General features: G+C 37.3%; 1 protein-coding gene across 1 annotated transcript in view; it reads right to left on the reverse strand.

Annotated features, from left to right (window-relative positions):
* The window catches only part of CFAP47 (cilia and flagella associated protein 47), a 484601-nt gene that overhangs the window by 425368 nt on the left and 39502 nt on the right, over positions 1-19731 (reverse strand). The window contains exons 10-13 of the mRNA XM_045790463.2: positions 18981-19194; positions 10749-10901; positions 9657-9843; positions 9463-9559 (exon numbers count right to left, since the gene is read on the reverse strand). Coding sequence (XP_045646419.2) covers positions 9463-9559; positions 9657-9843; positions 10749-10901; positions 18981-19194 — 651 coding nt within the window. The remainder of the gene's footprint in view (positions 1-9462; positions 9560-9656; positions 9844-10748; positions 10902-18980; positions 19195-19731) is intronic.

Below are 19731 nucleotides of genomic sequence, written 5' to 3' on the forward strand. Positions count from 1 at the left end.
AAGGCTATTAAACTGCCATTCGCTGTGCTAATGTTTTCCAGCCCTTCACAAATGAGAAATAGCAATATGTTCAATAAGTATAGCAGATTTTAGAGTAATACTTCTCTTCCATATTTCAAGAATTTATTCCAGAAAAAATTAAGTAAACACAATCCACTGTACTCCTCTAATTACAAATTAAAATGTTGACAAAAATCTATGAAATAACTATCAGGAACTTGGGATAAGTAATGAGAAAATGGATTGTCTAGGGATTTTAGGAAAACGGAGATAAACCTGCAGTGAATTTTCCTGGGTTATTATCATGGCCTGGGCACTAGAGGAGCTTGCAGCCCATTCTGGGTGGCCCGACAAGGCCAAACCCTTTTAACTAGACCTACGCTACTCCAGCCAAACATCATGAAAGAAGCTGATGCCCTCAACACTAGGTTCTAAGAAAACTGGAATAGAGCCCTGTCAACCATCCCTACCCTACAGTAAGACAAAAGGGAGACATCATTCCTTCCCTTCTCCACTAAAGAGGGAGTCCCTGTGGAGTTGCTGGAGTTGAGACCTGTCAACCATATCTGCCCTGAATTAAGGCTTAGAAAGGCAGTGCTCCTCTCCCTCTTGACCATGTGCCTAAAAGACTGTAGGATAGAGTCCTATTAACTACCACCACCCTCCACTAAGAAAAGCAGTAGTAACTCCCTCCCCTCCTCACCTGGCACTGCACACTCTGTGAAATAAAGGCCTGCCGACCAAAGCTGCCCTGTATTAAACAAACATAAGTAAAGAGATTCTGCCCCTACTTCCCTACTATCACAGTGGCCACTCTACGCCTCATTAAACTAAAGCAGGCAAATAAAATGACACCCCTCCCCCTCACACCTAAAAAGTAGGGGTAGGGACAGAGAGGTGGGAGTTAGACAAGGACATATTTTAAGTATGTGAATTAAGTTATGGTCATATATTGAACAGTCCATGGGTGAAATCTATCAGAACCAACACAGCAAATGGCTTAAGAACAGAACTACAGTGTGAAATAATGCCTGGGTTTCATATAATCATTTGGGCAGCATATAAAAAGGGAAAACCAGCACAGTACTATAAAGGCTTTAAAATTAAATTGACAGTTGTTATACAGCACACAGATGTGGACTACAATGTATGTTCTAAAGCTAAATGGATCATCTGCACCCTAAAATAGATTATTTAAATAGTAAAGTCTCATAATGCAGTATTCAAAATGCCCAAGGTATAAACCAAAATTACTCATCATACCAAGACTGAGATGACAAAGATGTTGAAATAGATTGACAGAAGTTTTAAAGAAACTATTTTAAAAATGACCAAATAAGCAATTATGAATACTCTTGAAATCAGTAGAGAAACAGTTTCAGCAAAGAGAATATCCAAAGAAGAACTAAATAGAAACTCTAAGATTAAAAAATACAGTAAGTAAAACAGAAACCTCTTTGGTATGCTCATTAACAGAATGAGAGGACAGAAGAAAAAGTTGGTGAACCTGAAGAAATAGCAACAGAATTTACCCAATCTGAACAAACAAAAAGAAAACAGATTGAAAAAAATTAAAAGTCTCAGAGGCCCGTGGAACAAAAGCAGAAGGTCTAAAAATCATGTAAACGGAGATGTAAACTTTCCTGAGAAAGTAAAGGACAGAGGGGACTGGAAAAATATTTGGAAAAAAAAGATAGCTAAAAAATGACCAAAGGTAGCAAAAAAAAGTTAAACCTCACATTCTAGAAGCTTAGTGAAACCCAAGCAGAACAAATCCAAAGAAAACCATGCCCGGACTTTTGAAAACTTTTGAGAACTAAAGATAAACTTCTGAAGGTAAAAACAAAGAATCTTGAATAACATTCCATAGTCTTGATATATAACAACATTTATATCAAATGTAAATGACACAAATGCACCAATTAAAAAACAAAGATTGTCAGAATGGATGAAAAAGTACTATATGCTGCCCACAGTAAACTTACTTCAAATACAATGACATAGGTAAGTCCAAAGTAGAAACAAGTAAAAAGATCAACAGTGCAAAGACTATACAAAAGAAAGCTTTGATAGCTAGATCAATATCAAACTACATTTCAGACCAAAGAAAATTACCAGGGACAAAGAGGGACATTACATAATGATAATAGGGACCAAGAAGGCATAACAGTCTCAAATGTGTATGCACCAAACAAGGGAGCTTCAAAATACATGAAGCAAAACTGACAGAATGAAAAGGAGAAATAATAAAATCTACAATTACAGTTTGGGATGTCAATCACCTTTGTCAATAACTGACAGATTGTCTAGACAAAAAAGCAGTAAGGATTTAGTACAAATAAATACCATTAACTAATTGGGATATAACTGACATTTAAAGAACACTCCCCAACAATAGCAGAACACTTCTTTTCAAGTCACATGAACCTTCAACAAAAGGGACCACATCCAGAATCACACTTAACAAATCTTCAAAAATTTAAAAGAATTGAATACATATATGTGTGTACTTTCACCAAATGGAATCAAACTAGAAAACCATAGCAGAAAGAAAACCGAAAAATCTTCAAATTTAAGTAACACACTTCTAAATAACTCATGAGCCAAAGAGAATGTTTCAAGGAAATTAGATAATACAGTTGACCCTTAAACAATAAGGGTTTGAACTGCATGGGTCCATTTACATGTGCTCCCACCCCCAATAAACATGCATTTTTGTGTTGTGATTTTAAAGTAAGACAGAATCACCAAATGACTAGAAGCAAAGGGAAGGCTGAGGAAAGATGTAGAGAAAGCTGGAACAGCAAGTCTCTTGCCTGATCCAGACATTCCTCATCCGACTACGTGTTCACTTAGGTCTTGATATGAGGAGCACAAAGGAACTGGCTCTGGGGAGGGATTCTCGCATAAGCAGCAATGCCCTTCACTAGTGGGAGTTGACCAAGGACCAGTGAATGATAACCCACCCCACCTCCTGAATCAAGGGGTCTGGGAGAACATGGATATGTGTTGGGGGCGGTGGGGAGGGGGGGCAGATCAGGACAGCACCAGGGAGAAGCCTAAAGCGGACAACGGAGAGGGCACTGTACATGGTGCTGAAAGTTCTTCCAGGTGGGGAGTTAATACTGTCAGGTAACTGGCACGTCCACACTTGTCAGCATTTCCTAAAAGCAGAAACTGTGTTAGAACCCCATAAAAGGGGTCAGGTACAGCAAATGACCTAGAGAAATGGGTAAAGGTGATCTGCCTTCCCTGGTTCTCTGCATTGCCCCAGACTCCACATGGAAGGAGCCTTCCCACATTCCTGGGTACAGGAGCAAGAAGCAGGTGTCACTCCAAGATCCAGCTTTGTGAACTTAGGGTGGGAACAAGATGTGGGGTGCCTCATTCTACTACTATACTGTACACTAAATGTATTTTCCCTGTCTTTTGATTTTCTAACTTAAAGATTTTATTTATTTATTTGAGAGAGAGAGAGAGAGCACGAGCAGGGGAGAGGGGCAGAGGGAGAGGGAGAAGCAGACTCCATGGAGAGCAGGGAGCTCCCCATGGGGCTCCATCCCAGGACCCTGGGATCATGACCTGAGCCAAAGGCAGACACTTAATTGACTGAGCCACCCAGGCGCCCCGTGATTTTCTCATTAACATTTTCTTTTCCCTAGCTTATTTTATTTAAGAATACAGTATACAGCACATACGCAAACTAGGTGTTAATCAATTGTTTATCTTATCAGTAAGGCTTCCAGTCAACAGTAGGCTATTAGTAGTTAACTTCTCGGGGAATCAAAAGATACACACAGATTTCTGACCACATGGTGGGGGGGGGGGTTGTCGGCACCACTAACCATGTTGTTCAGGGTCAACTGTATATTGAGCTAAAAGAAAATGATAATATATAAGAATATGTAAGATACAGCTAACGTACTGTTTAGTGAGAAATGCATAGCACTAAATGATTGTATTAGAGAAAAGAGAAGGGTAGGAACAGTCGGTTAAGCGTCTGCCTTTGGCTCAGGTCATGATTCCAGAGTCCTGAGATCAAATCCACATCAGGCTCCCTGGCTCCTCCCTCTCCTCCCTTCTTTTGCACTCACTCTCTCTCGCTCTTGTGCGCGCGCGCTCTCTCTCTCTCGCCGGCGCGCGCTATCTCTATCACACTCTGTCTCTCTCTCTCTCAAATAAATAAAATCTTTAAAAGGAAAAAAACAAGGGTATAAATCAATAATTCAAACTTCTGCATCAAGAAACTAAAAAAAAAAAAAAAAAAAAAAAAAAAGCAACCCAAATAAAACTCCAAAGCAAATAGAAGGAAATGACAAATATAAAATAAGAAGTCATTAAAATTAAAAACAGAAAAACTACAGATAAAAATCAATGAAACCAAATGCTGGTTCTTTGAAATCACCAATAAAATTGATAAACCTCTACTGAGAAAGAGAAAGGAAAATAACAAGAAAACATAAAATTCTCAATATTAAGAGAGGCTGTATCACTACAGATGTTTCTAACCCAGACATTAAAGGGATTATTTGGGAAAGCTACAAACAATTCTATGCACATGCATGGGATGTCTTTATGGAGGGGATCAATTCCAGAAAAACTACAAACTACCAAAACTCTCCTAAAATGGCACAGATTATCGGAATGGTCCTACAACTATTAAAGAAATTGAATTTGTAATTAAACATCCTCTGAAAATGAACTCTCCTTTCCCAGAGAGTTTCTCTGAAGAACTCGAACATTTGAAAAATAATATAATTCTACATAATCTCTTTCAGAATATAGTAAAGGAATGAACACTTCCTAAGTCTCTAAACTCAGTTTATGAGCCAACATTACTCTAATGCCAAAACAAAGATAGTAAAAACAAACTTTAAAAAAGAAAAAATGCTGGGGCACCTGGGTGGCTCAGTCAGTTAAGCGTCTGCCTTTGGTTCAGGTCATGATCCTGGGGCCCTGGGATCGAGCCCACATTGGGCTCCCTGCTCAGTTGGGAGTCTGCTTCTCCCTCTGCCTGCTGTTCCCCCTGTGTGCGCTCCCTCTCTCTCTGACAAATAAATGAATAAAATCTTAAAAATAAATAAATTAAAAAATAAAAAAGCAAAAAAGCAGACTAATATGTTTTATGAAAACCAATACAGAATTCTAGATTCTGATTTAACAATACTGTGAGGTAGACATAACGGAAGGTGGGGAAGAAGCTGAGACAAATACTGTAGAGAAAAATACAGGTTGTGAAAGAGGAATGGAAAGAGAAATTGAGATAGAAAGTGTGGGTAGAGGGATGCCTGGGTGGCTCAGTAAGTCAAGCGTCTGACTCTTGGTTTTAGCTCAGGTCATGATCTCTGAGGCCTAAGATTGAGCCCCATGTTGGGCTCCGTGCTCAGCACAGAGTTGGCTTGAGATTCTCTCTCTTCCTCTCCCTCTGCCCCTCCCCCGGCCGACGCTCTCTAAATTAATTAATTAATTAATTTAATTTTAAAAGTCTGCCTAGAGAAACCTAATTTCAAATCTACTCCTTTCTACTAAATACCGAGCAATCTGATCAAGGTTTATCACCTCTCTGGGCTTCACTTTACTCATCTCTAAAATGGAAATAAAAGCAATTACCTTATAAGTTGCTTACATCATTTGAAGGATTAAATAAGATCATATTTATACATTGTTCAACACAATGCCTGGCTTTTAATATGTATCAATAAGTGGTAACTTAAAACTGAAGTGACTGAACATTTGCTGACGAAGCAAAGAATACTCTCTGCAACAACATCCAATGTAATCCAGACTCTATATAACAGCTTTCTTTTTTTTTTTTAAGATTTATTTATTTGAGAGATAGAGCACGCACGTGCCCAAGCAAAAGAGCAAAAGCGGGGGAGCAGCACAGGTAGAGGGAGAAGCGGTATCTCCGCTGAAAAGCGAGCCCAACGTGGGACTCGATCCCAGGACCCTAAGATCATGACCCAAGCCAAAGGCAGCTGCCACCCAGGTGCCCCTCTATAACAGTTTTCACTAATTGATTCAGTTAATCTCCAAATCCTCTACTGTGTCTCTTGACAATCACTTTTTTTTTTTTCTTTTTGAGAGAAAGAGAGAGGGGAAGCAGGGGAAGGACTGAGAGAGAGGGACAGAGAGAATCTGAAGCAGGCTCCAAGCCCAGCGTTGGAGCCCAATGTGGTGCTTGATCTCACGACCCTGAGATCATAACCTGAGACAAAATCAAGAGTCAGACACTGAATGGGACTGAGCCACTCATGGGTCCCCACTTCACTTTTTAAACTATAAATACAGAGCAAAATTTTCTGAAACTGTACTCTCCGTTGATAGTGCTAGTCCCTGTTCTGTGCGGAGGCTCAAAAAACACCTTCGAGGTATACAAATGACAGTGATACAAAATTCCCACCATCACAGTTGCTGACCTTGTAAACTCACACAGGGGCCCTGTCGCCAGAGAAAGGGTCATTATAAAATACTCAGAACACCAGGTGAAGGGAGCAAAGCTGGTGGAGGAGGAGTAGAAGAGACACTGGACACTGCTTTCTAACTTTGCTCCTTTCGAATTTGTATAGATTTGCTTATCTGATTAATCAGTCACCAATTTGGAAGACACAAAGCCTGTACCACCCAATAATGAAAGGTAAGTCCCTGGGCCTATAAATCCCAGTACCTACCACATGCCTGGCACAAAAGAGAAGCAGAGTAAATGACACTTAACCTGAACTGAACTGCATCTAACCCCAGACAGGCAATGAACGAATGAGTTCCCAGTCCACCATGCCCAAGGGGCTCACTGTCACTGTGTAGCAGGGAGGTTTAGCTCTGGTGCTCTTGCAGTACTGAGTCCTATTTCCCATTCAGAACCTCAGTGAATGGTGGGAGAGTCCATCCCTTCTTACCAGTCCATGTCACCCACTTTCCCCAGAGCCAGATCCTGTTTGGGGCATTTCCCACAGTCCTCACTGATCTGACACTTGGCCACTGCCCAGCCATAGCAAGCCATCACCGCCCAGATATTTAAGCACTTCCCATTGTGTTGTCTCTTACCTGGCACCTCTTTGGCTATCACCTTTTAGTCTGGATAATAAAAGAATTGGTATTTGGTGTTTTGTATACTAGGTTCTCCCTAGAGGGAGAATCAACACATCCATACCAATTAATCATCTTCTGCTCACATCTTCCTCAGGGACACCCTAACGCTGCCTAGAATGAAATACAAACTTCCTCTTCAGACTAGTATAGACTACGATTTCTTTAACCATAATCATCCTTTAATAGGCTTGGTGAAAATGACCTAGGCAGGGATACTGTTCAACACCTCTGCAAGGGAACTGCACTTGTTTCTTTCCTTTTTTTTTTTTTTTTTTTTAAGATTTTATTTATTTGAGAGAGAGAGTGAGCGACAGAGAGCAAGCATGAGCAGGGGAGAGAGAGAAGCAGACTCCCCACTGAGCAGGGAGCCCAATGCAGAACTCAATCCCAAACTCTGGGATCATGACCTGAGCCAAAGGCAGATGCTTAACCGACTGAGCCACCCAGGCACCCCTGTCACTTGTTTCTTAACTCATGCATAGGGATGTTGTCAAAATAATAATTATCTCAATGGTGGACATTCAGAGAAGGTCAACATCATGACCTGAAGTTTCAATACTGGTTGGCGCAAGCAAGAGATCCAGAAGCAAGACAAAGAGGGTCTTTAAAAAATCCGATTTATATCCATAATAACCAAAGCAATCTTGAAAAAGAAGAGCGAATTTGGAGGATTTACACTTAACCGATTTCAAAACTTAGTCTAAAGGTACAGTATCAAAGACAGTGTAAAACTGTCAGAAGTACAGACATACAGATCAATAGAACAGAACTAAGACTCTAGAAATAAACCCTGATATATACAGTTGATTGATTTTCAACAAGAGTACTAGGCAATTCAATGAGGAATGATAGTATTTTCTACAAATGGTGCTAGGACAACTGAACAGCCACATACAACAATATGAATTTAGACTCTTAACTCACAACATACATAAAAATTAACCCATAAAGAATTGTAGTCCTAAATGTAAGATCTAAAATCATAAACATTTTAGAAGAAAACAAGAGAAAATATTTGTGAAAATATTCATACCCATATTCTTGGGTATGGAATCAAAAGCATGATCTATAAAAGAAAAAAATTATAATAAAAATTTTTAAAAATCGATAAATTCAATTTCACTTAAAGTAAAAACCTCCGTGCTTTAAACAACACTATTTAAAAACTAAAAAACAGGGGTGCCTGGGTGGCTCAGTCGTTAAGCGTCTGCCTTCGGCTCAGGGCGTGATCCCGGCGTTCTGGGATCAAGCCCCACATCAGGCTCCTCCACTGGGAGCCTGCTTCTTCCTCTCCTATTCCCCCTGCTTGTGTTCCCTCTCTCTGGCTGTCTCTCTCTGTCAGATAAATAAATAAAATCTTTAAAAAAATAATAAAAAAATAAAAAACAAAACAAGCCACAGCCTTTGGAAATCATATATCTGATAAAGGACTTGTATCTAGAATATATAAACAATACTTACAACTCTACAATAAGAAGGCAAAAGTTCACATTAAAAATTGGGCTAAGAATTTGAAAGACACTCCTCCAAAGGAGATATATATTTATGTGTATTTAAATGCATGAAAATATATTCTACATCTTAGTCACGAGGAAAATGCAAATCAAAACCACAGTGAGAACATTTCACACCATCAGGACGGCTATAATCAAGAAAGACAGAAAAATAACATCTGCTGGTGAGAACGTGGAGTAATCGTAACCCTCGTGCACTGTTGAGGGGACTGTAACTTGGTGCACTTTGGAAAGTTTCTGGCAGTTTCTTGAAATGTTAGACAGGAATTTACCATACAACTCAGCAATTCCACTCCTAGGAATCTAACCAAAAGAAATGAAAACATATGTTCACTCAAAGAATTATATGTGAACATTCATAGCAACATTATTCACAATAGCCTCAAACTGAAAACAGCTCATGTCCATCAACTGGTAAATGGATAAACAAAATGTGGCACTCCAATAAAATGAAATGCTATTTAGACATAAGAAGGAAGAAAATATTTATACCTATTTATACCTATTGGATGAACCTCAAAAACATTACACTAAGTAAAAGTTGCAATATACAAAAAGACTACACATTGTATGATTCCTGTTATATGAAATGTTCATAAGAGGCAAATCCATAGTGAGAGAAAATTCATCAACAGTTGCCTGGGGCCAGGGGTGGGATTTGGGAGTAAGTACATACGGTCCTGAAGGTGAGGGCAGCATTCTAAAACTGAATTATGATGATGGTTGCATAATCCCATAAACTTGCTAAAATTCACTGACTTGCATACTTTAAACAGGTCAATTTTAAGGAATATAAATTATGATCCCATAAACCTGTTAAAAAAAATAAAGGCTCTAATAGCTTTTTATAGATTCTTACCAACAATTACTTGATGAATTTGCTTTGGTGTCAAAATTAAGCTGCAATCATGTTTTTCATGGGGCGTGGATGGGTCCGATTTAAGTCCCTTGAGAACCTATGGAAAAATGTTACCCCAAAATTAAGTTTCAATATTAGCAAAAGATATTTTAAGAATTCTCATGACTTAATGAAATGTAAAATACTGCACATGCCTTTCTTTTCAGAGCCTTCGTCTCCTTGGAGTCTATATTTCTGGTATTTAGTAATTGGTTAGGTTTGATCCGACACTTTGCTGAACATAATTCCTCTTCTATTTCCGTTTCTGAGAGTGAGGGTGACTTTAGACCTGATGCTGGCTGTAATCCTATGTCTGTGTCATTATATGAATACATGCATTCCCTATTGAAATCATAATAATAACTAATTGAGGCCAAGGGTTTTAGAAAATACACTGGCAAATCCCAACATTCCCCATACCTCATGATGCTGCTGCCACACTCAGAACCACTTACAAAGAATGATGCACTCATCTGCATAAAATTACCTTCTGCTGAGAAGACCCCATTCTCAAAGACCTCACCAAGGAAGTCTTGCCCATCCCACCACACCCAAGGACAGCTCACAACCAATGGCTGATACAGAGCACAAAAGACAAATCCCTTGGGGCACCTGGGAGGCTCCGCCGTTAAGCGTCTGCCTTAGGCTCAGGTCCTGATCCCAGGGTCCTCGGATCGAGCCCCACATCGGGCTCCCTACTCCACAGAAAGCCTGCTTCTCCCTGTCACAATCCCCTTGCTTGTGTTCCCTCTCTCGCTGTCTCTCTCTGTCAAATAAATAAATAAAATCTAAAAAAAAAAAAAAAAGACAAGCCCCTTAAAAAGAAAATAAAATTAAAAAAAAAAAAAAAAAGACAAGCCCCTTTGGCTCAACACAGGAACATCTATGTGGTAGAATTTATGATTCAAGAGACCCTAGGCATCAGGCTGAGTGTAAGCCTTATCTGAAACACATCATTTCTCAGTTCCCTCCCCTGCCCTAACCTGCTTCCCACATCTTGTTTCTCCTAAAAGAATGCTGTGCTGGAACCCATCTCAAGAACTGTTTCTGGGGAAACCCAACGTAAAACATCCCAAACGAAAAGTAGGGAAAGAAATAACTGCAGTCAAAGTAGTTCAAGGTTTTGTTATTTTCATATATGAAAAGGTCACTTAAAGCACTAAAAAGAAACTAAGGAGTAAAGAAAAAAAATCTGGCTCTGCAGGCACTACGATCTGTTTTATACTGTTTGAGGAAATGAACTTTACCTCTCTGCTTGTTTCCGCAGGCGTACACTTCTTAAATGTTTAATGTATCCTGCATAATAGTTTTCATGTGCTTGCTTTTTAATTTTTTCAAACTTAGTATACGCAAAATCAGGATCCACATAGTTATATCTTGGAATCTTTGTGAAAATCGTCCTACAAGATGAGCAAGTTATGTCAATATTTATATATATGCATTGATTCAATCAGTCTTTATTGAGTGTCTCCTATCCCAGCGGCTAAGCACAGAATGGTGAAGAGGGCAGGTCCTAGTCCTTTCCCTCATATCCTCTTGCATGGCAAGACATTAAGACATATAGAACTAGAATAAGATCTAATTTTCTTCCTAACCTAATTAGAGAAAATTCCTAAGGTCACTGGGATACAATGGTGCCTACTCTAAAACTACTCCTGAGGAATTAGTCAAGTAAGCAAATTGGAGAGTTCTAGATTTACACATGGGAGCAGATCTGAAACTGATTAGTGTTTCCTAAGAGTTAGTTATTTTTAGATTGTTGTGAAAAAAATTAGAAATATATATATATAATCATAAATCCTTTTGTTAAACACATTACTTTTTTAATATCTGAAGATATTATGCAGGAACCTTCAATGGTAAATCCATGAAGAGAAACCAATCTATAAATGAAGTACATCTACTTTATATCTCATGATCATTCATCATGCTCTTCCTTTCACTCAGCATATATTTTTCCATAAAAACAAAATGTACAATTATTCACATCTTCTGACCTTGATCTGCCTCAATTCTCACCAAATTTTATCAATCATTAAGATTCTCGCCCTCAATATTTAATTCAAGTATGAACCTATTAGTCACATGGCCAAATGAAATTTAATATTTCTCCCTGTTTTCAAGAAGTCCTCAATGGTTACAGTAAGATAACTTTAACTGAATGACAGTCTTTAGCAGAGTTAAGCAATAAGAGAGAAATAAATACTTTGCTATTCAAAACCAGTTGTTGAGAAGAACCCCAAGAATTGAAGCAATCTTGAGAAGAACAAAGCTGGAGGTATCACAATTCCAGATTTAAAGATATACTACAAAGCTATAATAATCAAGACAGTATGGTACTGGCAAAAAATAGACACAGAGATCAATGGAAAAAATAGAGAGCCCAGAAATAAACCCATGCTTATATAGTCAATTAATCTTCCATAAAGGACGCAAAAACATACGATGAAGAAAAGACAGTCTCTTCAATAAATGGTGCTGGGAAAACAGGACAGCTACATGCAAAAGAATGAAACTGGACCAGTCTCTTAGACCATACACAAAAATAAATTCAAAATGGATTAAAGATCTAAATGTTAAGACTTGATGGGGCGCCTGGGTGGGTCAGTCGTTAAGCGTCTGCCTTTGGCTCAGGGCCTGATCCCAGAGTCCCTGCTCTGCTGGGAGCCTGTTCTTCCTCTCCCACTCCCCCTGTTTGTGTTCCCTCTCTCACTGGCTGTCTCTCTCTATGTCAAATAAATAAATAAAACCGTTTTTTAAAAAATAAATTAATTAAAATAAATAAATAAATGTAAGACTTGAAACCATAAAACTCCTAAAAGAAAACATAGGCAGTAATCTCTTTGACATCAGCCTTAGCAATATTTTTCAGGTTATATCTCCTCAGGCAAGGGAAACAAAGTAAAAATAAACTATTTGATTACATCAAACTAAAAAGCTTTTGCACAGTGAAGGAAACTATCAACAAAACGAAAAGGCAACCTACTGAATAAGAGAAGATATTTGCAAATGATATGTGCAATGAGGGGTTAATACCCAAAATATATAAAGAACTTATACAACTCAACACCAAAAAAACCCAAATAATCCAATTTAAAAATGGACAGATGACTGGAATAGACATTTTTCCAGAGAAGACATACAGATGTCCAACAGACTCATGAAAATGTGTTCAACATCACCTATCATTAGAGAAATAAAAATCAAAACCACAATGAGATGTCACCTTACACAAGTCAGGATGGCTAGTATTAAAAACACAAGAGATAATATGTGTTGATGAGGATGTGGAAAAAAGGGAACCGTCCGGCATTGTTGGTGGGAATGTAAATTAGTACAGCCACTGGGGAAAATGGTATGGAAGTTCCTCAAAAAAATAAAAATAGAAATACCATACAACCTAGTAATTCCACTTCTGGGTATTTACCTAAAGAAAACAAAAACACTAATTCAAAAAGATATATACAGTAGCCAAGATATCGAAGAAATCTAAGTGTCCATGAATAGATGCATGAATAAATAAGATGCAATATATATACACACACACACACACACACACACGGAATATTACACTCACCCATAAAAAAGAATGAAATCTTGCCATTTGCAACATGGATGGACCAAGGGAATTATACTAAGTGAAGTAAATCAGACAGCAAAAGACAAATGCCATATGATTTCACTTATGTGTAAAATCTAAAACCCAAAACAGAAAAACAGATATACTCACAAATACAGAGAACAAACTGGTGGTTGCCAGGGAAGAGGACAGTAAGAGGGATGGGTAATACAGGTAAAGGGGATAAAAGAGGTACAAATTGTTGGTTATAAAATAAATAAGTCACAGAGATAAAAACTACAGCATAGAAAATATTGTCAGTAATACTGTAATAACACTGTATGATGACAAATGATAGCTACACTTATAAGCACTGCCTACCATATACAACTGTCAAATCAATATGATGTACACCTGAAACTAATAATAATATTGCATGTCAACTATAATTCAATAAAAAAATAAAACAAGGGAAAAAAAAGAAAAAAAAAGATAGTTGTTGATATTTAAATTTCCCTCTGGCTTCAGGAACCTTAACCACCTTTAGAGTCTAGAAATGGTTCCTATATCTGAGGTCCCAAGGTCTGTAACAAGGAATAAAGGAAGGACATGGAAAGAAGTTGTAAATTAAATGCCTGAAGTGACAAAGAGCTGGTTATTAACATACCTAAATGCTTATTAGCTCCATAAAGAATAAACTTCATGAAGCTAGCAAACTGATTTCAACAACACATTGAAAAAAATCATCTACTGCGATCAAGTAGGATTTATTCCTGGGTTGCAAAGGTGGTTCAAACTTCAAAAATGAATCAACATAATACTTCACATCAATAAGAGAAAGGATAAAAGCCATGTGATCACTTCGATATACACAGAAAAAGCATTTGACAAAGTACAACATCTACTCATGATAAAAACCCTGAACAAAGTAGGTTTAGCGGGAACATACCTCAAAATAATGAAGGCCAGCCGTAAACTAAAAACCCACAGCTAATATCATACCCAATGGGAAAAACTGAGAACTTTTCCTCTAAGGTCAGGAACAAGACAAGGATGCCCACTCTCACCACTCTCATTCAACATAGTACAGGAAGTCCTAGTGAAAGCAGTCAGACAAGAAGAAGAAATCAAAAGCATCCAAATCGGTAAGGAAGAAGTAAAATGTTCACTATTTGCAGATGACATGATGATATATATAGAAAACCTGAAAGACATCACCAAAATATAGCTAGAACTGATGGACAAATTCAGTCAAGTCGCAGAATACAAAATCAATGTACAGAAATCTGTTGCATTTCTATAAACTAATAACGAAGCAGCAGAAAGAAGAATTAAGAAAACAATCCCATTTACAATTGTACCCAAAATAATCAGATACCTAGGAACAAACCTAACCAAAGAGGTGAAAGACTTGTACTCTGAAAACTATGAAACACTGATGAAAGAAACTGAATATGACACTAAGAAATGGAAAGACATTCCATGCTCATAGATTGGAGAACAAATACTGTTAAAATCTCTGTACTTAGGGTCGCCTGGGTGGCTCAGTCGGTTAAGTGTCTATCTTCAGCTCAGGTCATGATCCCAGGGTTCTGGGATCAAGTCCCACATCAGACTCCTTGCTCAGCAGGGAACATGCTTCTCTGTCTGCCTGCTACTCCCCCTGCTTGTGCTCTCTCTCTCTCTCTCTCTGACAAATAAACAATATCTTTAAAAAAAAAAAAAAAAAAAGACCTAAACGTAAGACCTGAAGCCCCCATAAAAATCCTAGAAGAGAAAGGAGGCAGTAACCTCATTGTCATTGGCCACAGAAACTTTTTTCTAAATATGTCTCCTGAGGTAAAGGAAACAAAGGCAAAAATAAACTACTGGGACCACATCAAAATAAAAAGCTTCTGCACATCAAAGGAAACAATCGACAAAACTAAAAGGCAACCTACAGGAATGGTAGAAGATATCTGAAAATGACATATCCAATAAAGGGTTACTATACAAAATATATAAAGAACTTATACAACTCAACACTCAAAAACAAACAATCCAATTAAAAATGGGCAAAAGACATGAACAGACATTACTCCAAAGAAGACATCCAGATGGCTAAGACACACATCAAAAGATGTTCATCATCACTTACCATCAGAGAAATGCAAATTAAAACTACAATGAGCTATCACCTCATACCTGTCAGAATGGCTAAAATCAACAACACAAGAAACAACAGTGTTGGCAAGGATGTGGAAAAAGGGGAACCCTATTGCACTGTTAGTGGGAATGCAAACTGGTGCAGCCACTCGGAAACAGTATGGAGTTTCCTTAAAAAAAAGGATATAAAAACAGAACTACCCTAAGATCCAGCAATTGCACTACTGGGTATTTACCCAACGAACACAAAAACACTAATTCAAAGGGATACATGCACCCCTATGTTTACTGTAGCATTATTTACAATAGCCAAGATATGGAAGCAGCCCAAGAGTCTACCAACTGATGAATGGATGAAGAAGATGTGATATGTGTGTGTGTGTGTGTGTGTGTGTATAAATATATATATATATGTGTGTGTGTATATATATAAATATATATATTATATATTAAATATATATATACATATATATATGTATATATACACACACACACACACACACACACATACACCACACTACGGAATATTATTTGGTTGTAAAAAAAAAAACAATGAAATCTTGCCATTTGCAACAACATGGATGGAGCTAGAGAGTATAACACTATGGGAAGTATTTCAGTCAAAGACAAATACCTTTTAATTTCACTCATGTTGAATTTAAGAAACAAAACAAATGAGCAAACGGAAAAAAAAGAGCAAGAAATCAAGAAACAGACTCTTTTTTTTTTTTAAATATTTTATTTATTTGTTTGAGAGAGAGAGAGAGCGGAAGAGGGAACACAAACAAAGGGAGTGTGAGAGGGAGAAGCAGGCTTCCCACCGAGAAGGGAGCCTGATACGGGGCTGGATCCCAGGACCCTGGGATCATGACCTGAGCCGAAGGCAGACACCTAATGGCTGAGCCACCCAGGCACCCCAAGAAACAGACTCTTAATTATAGAAAACAAACTGATGTTAGCAGAGGGGAGGTGGGTGGGGCGATGGGGTGAAATAGGTGATGGAGATTAAGGAGTGCACTTGGTGTGATGAGCAGCAGGTGATGTATGAAAGTGTTGAATTGTACACCTGAAACTACTATTACACTGTATGCTAACTAACTGGAATTAAAATGAAAACAAAAAAAAGAATAAACTTCATGAAATACTTCAGGTTTGAGTAGGTGATTTTTTTTTAATGTGCAAAATACAGGGGACAAAGATTATTATGCAAATAAAACACTTTTCCTTGTTTATTTATTAAAAAATATTTACACAGTGCCTATATGCCTGACACTCTTCTAAACACAGGACATACTGTAGTAAACAAAAATTAGACAAAAATTCCTAACTTCTTTATTTTCTTGTCAAAATCATTAATGAAATGCATTAAGAAATAAAATAGCAATTATAGTTACCAACAATTTAATACATCATAAAATTTCATTACTTAAATTTACTAATTGCTCACCAGAAAATAACTAAATTTTGCATCTCTATGAATATGGGAAAGAGTAAATCGAGAAAAATAATTTTGGCCATGAAATAAACAGGAAAAGTTTAGCTTTCTTCAAAAAAAAATCTGGCAAGATTCATAAAGTTTAATAATCTCAACACCCAAAAAACAAATAATCCACTGAAGAAATGGGCAGAAGACGTGAACAGACATTTATCCAAAGAAGACATACAAATGGCCAACAGACACATGAAAAAATGTTCCACATCACTTGGCATCAGGGAAATACAAATCAAACCACAATGAGATACCGCCTCACACCAGTCAGAATAGCTAAAATTAACAAGTCAGGAAACAACAAATGTTGGCCAGGACGCAGGGAAAGGGGAACTCTCTTACACCCCTGGTGGAAATGAAAGCTGGTACAGGCACTCTGGAAAACAGTATGGAGGTTCCTCAAGATGTTAAAAATAGAGCTATCCTACGACCCAGCAATTGCACTACTAGGTATTTACCCAAAGATACAAACATAGGGACCCAAAGGGGCATCTGCACCCCAATGTTTATAGCAGCAATGTCCATAATAGCCAAACTATGACAAGAAACCAGATGTCCATCAACAGATGAATGGATAAAGAAGAAGTAATATAAATACACAATAGAACATTACTCAGCCATCAAAAAAATGAAATCTTACCATTTGCAATGACATGGATAGAACTAGAGGGTATTACGCTAAGGGAAATAAGTCAATCAGAGAAAGACAATTATCATATGATTTCACTCATATGTGGGATTTAAGAAACAAACCAGAGGATCTTAAGGGAAGGGAGGGAAAAATAAAATAAGACAAAATCAGAGAGAGAGACAAACCATAAGAGACTCTTAACTCTATAGTTAAACAATCTGAGGGTTGCTGGAGGGGAGGTGGGTGGGGGATGGGATAACTGGGTGATGGGCATTAAGGAGGGCATGTGATGTAATGAGCACTGGGTGTTATATGCAACTGATGCATCACTGAACTCTACCTCTGAAACTGATAATAAACTATACGTTAATTAATAGAATTTAAATAAAATTTTTTAAAAATCTGGCAGAACTACTAATACTAAGTATGTTACCTAAATTAAATTTAAATAAAGAATATTTTTAAAATCTGGTATTTTTAGATCATATGATCAAGACTGATTTAGACAGAAAATAATATTAATATTAAATCAATATTTGTCTATACAAACATATTTCTATAAGCATAGGAAAGAACTGAAAAGGATACATAAAAAATTGTTTCCAACAGATACTTCTGCATGGGAGGGAATGCAATGAGTCAGAGGGAGAGATGGGTTTTCCTTTTTTATACTATATAATTATTTTAAATAGAGTTTGAGTGATTTTTGCACTCCTATGCTTCATGGTACTTGTCAAACAAAAACAGAGAGAGAAAGGCTGGTACGAATAAAATTTGTAAAATAAAATAATAAGACTGACTATGCAAAGACCCAGAATTTTCCAATTGTGGATAATAAAACAATTATGGCCTAAAATCAAATGATACTGCAAGAAAATGGCTGTAAAATTAAGTGAGCTCAATGACTCACCAAAGGTAAAGAGACAAGTAGAGAAAACCCAGGAACATTATCAAGTTCAGATAGCGTACAAGTAGCGCACAAGCAGGCAGAAAAGAAACTCGTTTCAGTCTCAAATGTGTAAAAACCAGGATGCCTGGGTTCCTTCTCACTAAGCACTTGTAAGGTAGTAATTTCTTTGAGGTTTGGATCGATTTAAATTGAGGTTTAACATCATTTTTTATCCTAATTGGTGAGGTTTTAGTTCAATCTGGGAAAGGTTAGGGGAAATGTGACTTTGAGGGGAACGAAGGTGATGATGATGATGATGATGATGATGATGATGATAATGTCGATGATGACAACGAACGACTGGTTTTTCGCAATTGTAAATGTTTATTTTTATCTTAGATAAATTCAAGCTGTCAGCCATACTTAAATGAACATGACTAGTCTGAGAACTTGATCTATTTCTAAAACTGATTTTTTTCCTATTATTCTATACTTGTCAACAGCATATTTTAATAATCATCTGGTAAACCATTCACTTCCTGTCAAGTACACAGTAGAGGTGATGAGAGGTAAGACAAAGCAAATACAGTAGCATTCAATAACCACCACCTCCAATGTAAAACAAAACAAGAGAGATAAAATAAAATTTTATTACTATTATTATTATCATCATCATTAGTTTGTTACAGCAGGATCTGCTAAGACCTGCATATCATGTTGGTCATTGTGTCTTTCAAAATTTCTCGTTTTTAATGTAACATGTTACCTGAAAAGTTTATGCTGGTCTCCAGACCTGATACTTGCAGCTCGGTCATTGGGAAAGGCTATCAGTGCACCCTTCATTGATTCTTCACCTCTGCGATGATTGTGAAGGCTTGTCATGGCTGACTGAAGCACTGTAACAGGTGCACGGTATTTGTATTTTGGCAAGTCTCTAACCACAAACTGTCCCGTAGGATTACTGACCAATGGGGATATACCTTTTATAGAATTAGATATCAAGTTAAATACGGTTTTTTGAATTTCAGCTTTCCAAATAATACCCATGTATTAATACACTACACCATTGGTTCTAACTTAAAACCAAATCCCTAAACAAACACATTCAGAAAATACAAATAAGTCATCCAATAAATGGACCTACACAAAACAATTTAGAAAATATTGCATACATAAAAAAGAAAACAGTAACTTGAAGGAATGGGTTAGCCTATGTGACAGAAGCTTTTATAGATCAAAGAGAGCTATATATCAGCAATTTCATATGGCTCAATGTATAAAAGATAATTGAGTATTACAGGAAACAGCAGCATCAAAATAATCCATGGAATGGTCGAAACTAGTTTATATTATAGACTCAAAAATGTAGAATAATAAAATATAAAAACCATTAAAATATTTAATAAATCTTATAGGTCACAAATCCAGTGCTACGCAAATTGTAATCCTCAAAATGGTAGTAGCATCAGCAACTGTCAGGGTCATGGTAGAAATGCAAATCTTTGGGTCATACCAAA

This window comes from Ursus americanus, chromosome X, assembly GCF_024610735.1.
Source record: "Ursus americanus isolate L20-20 chromosome X, mUrsAme1.1.p, whole genome shotgun sequence".
Taxonomy (NCBI): Eukaryota; Metazoa; Chordata; class Mammalia; order Carnivora; family Ursidae; genus Ursus; species Ursus americanus.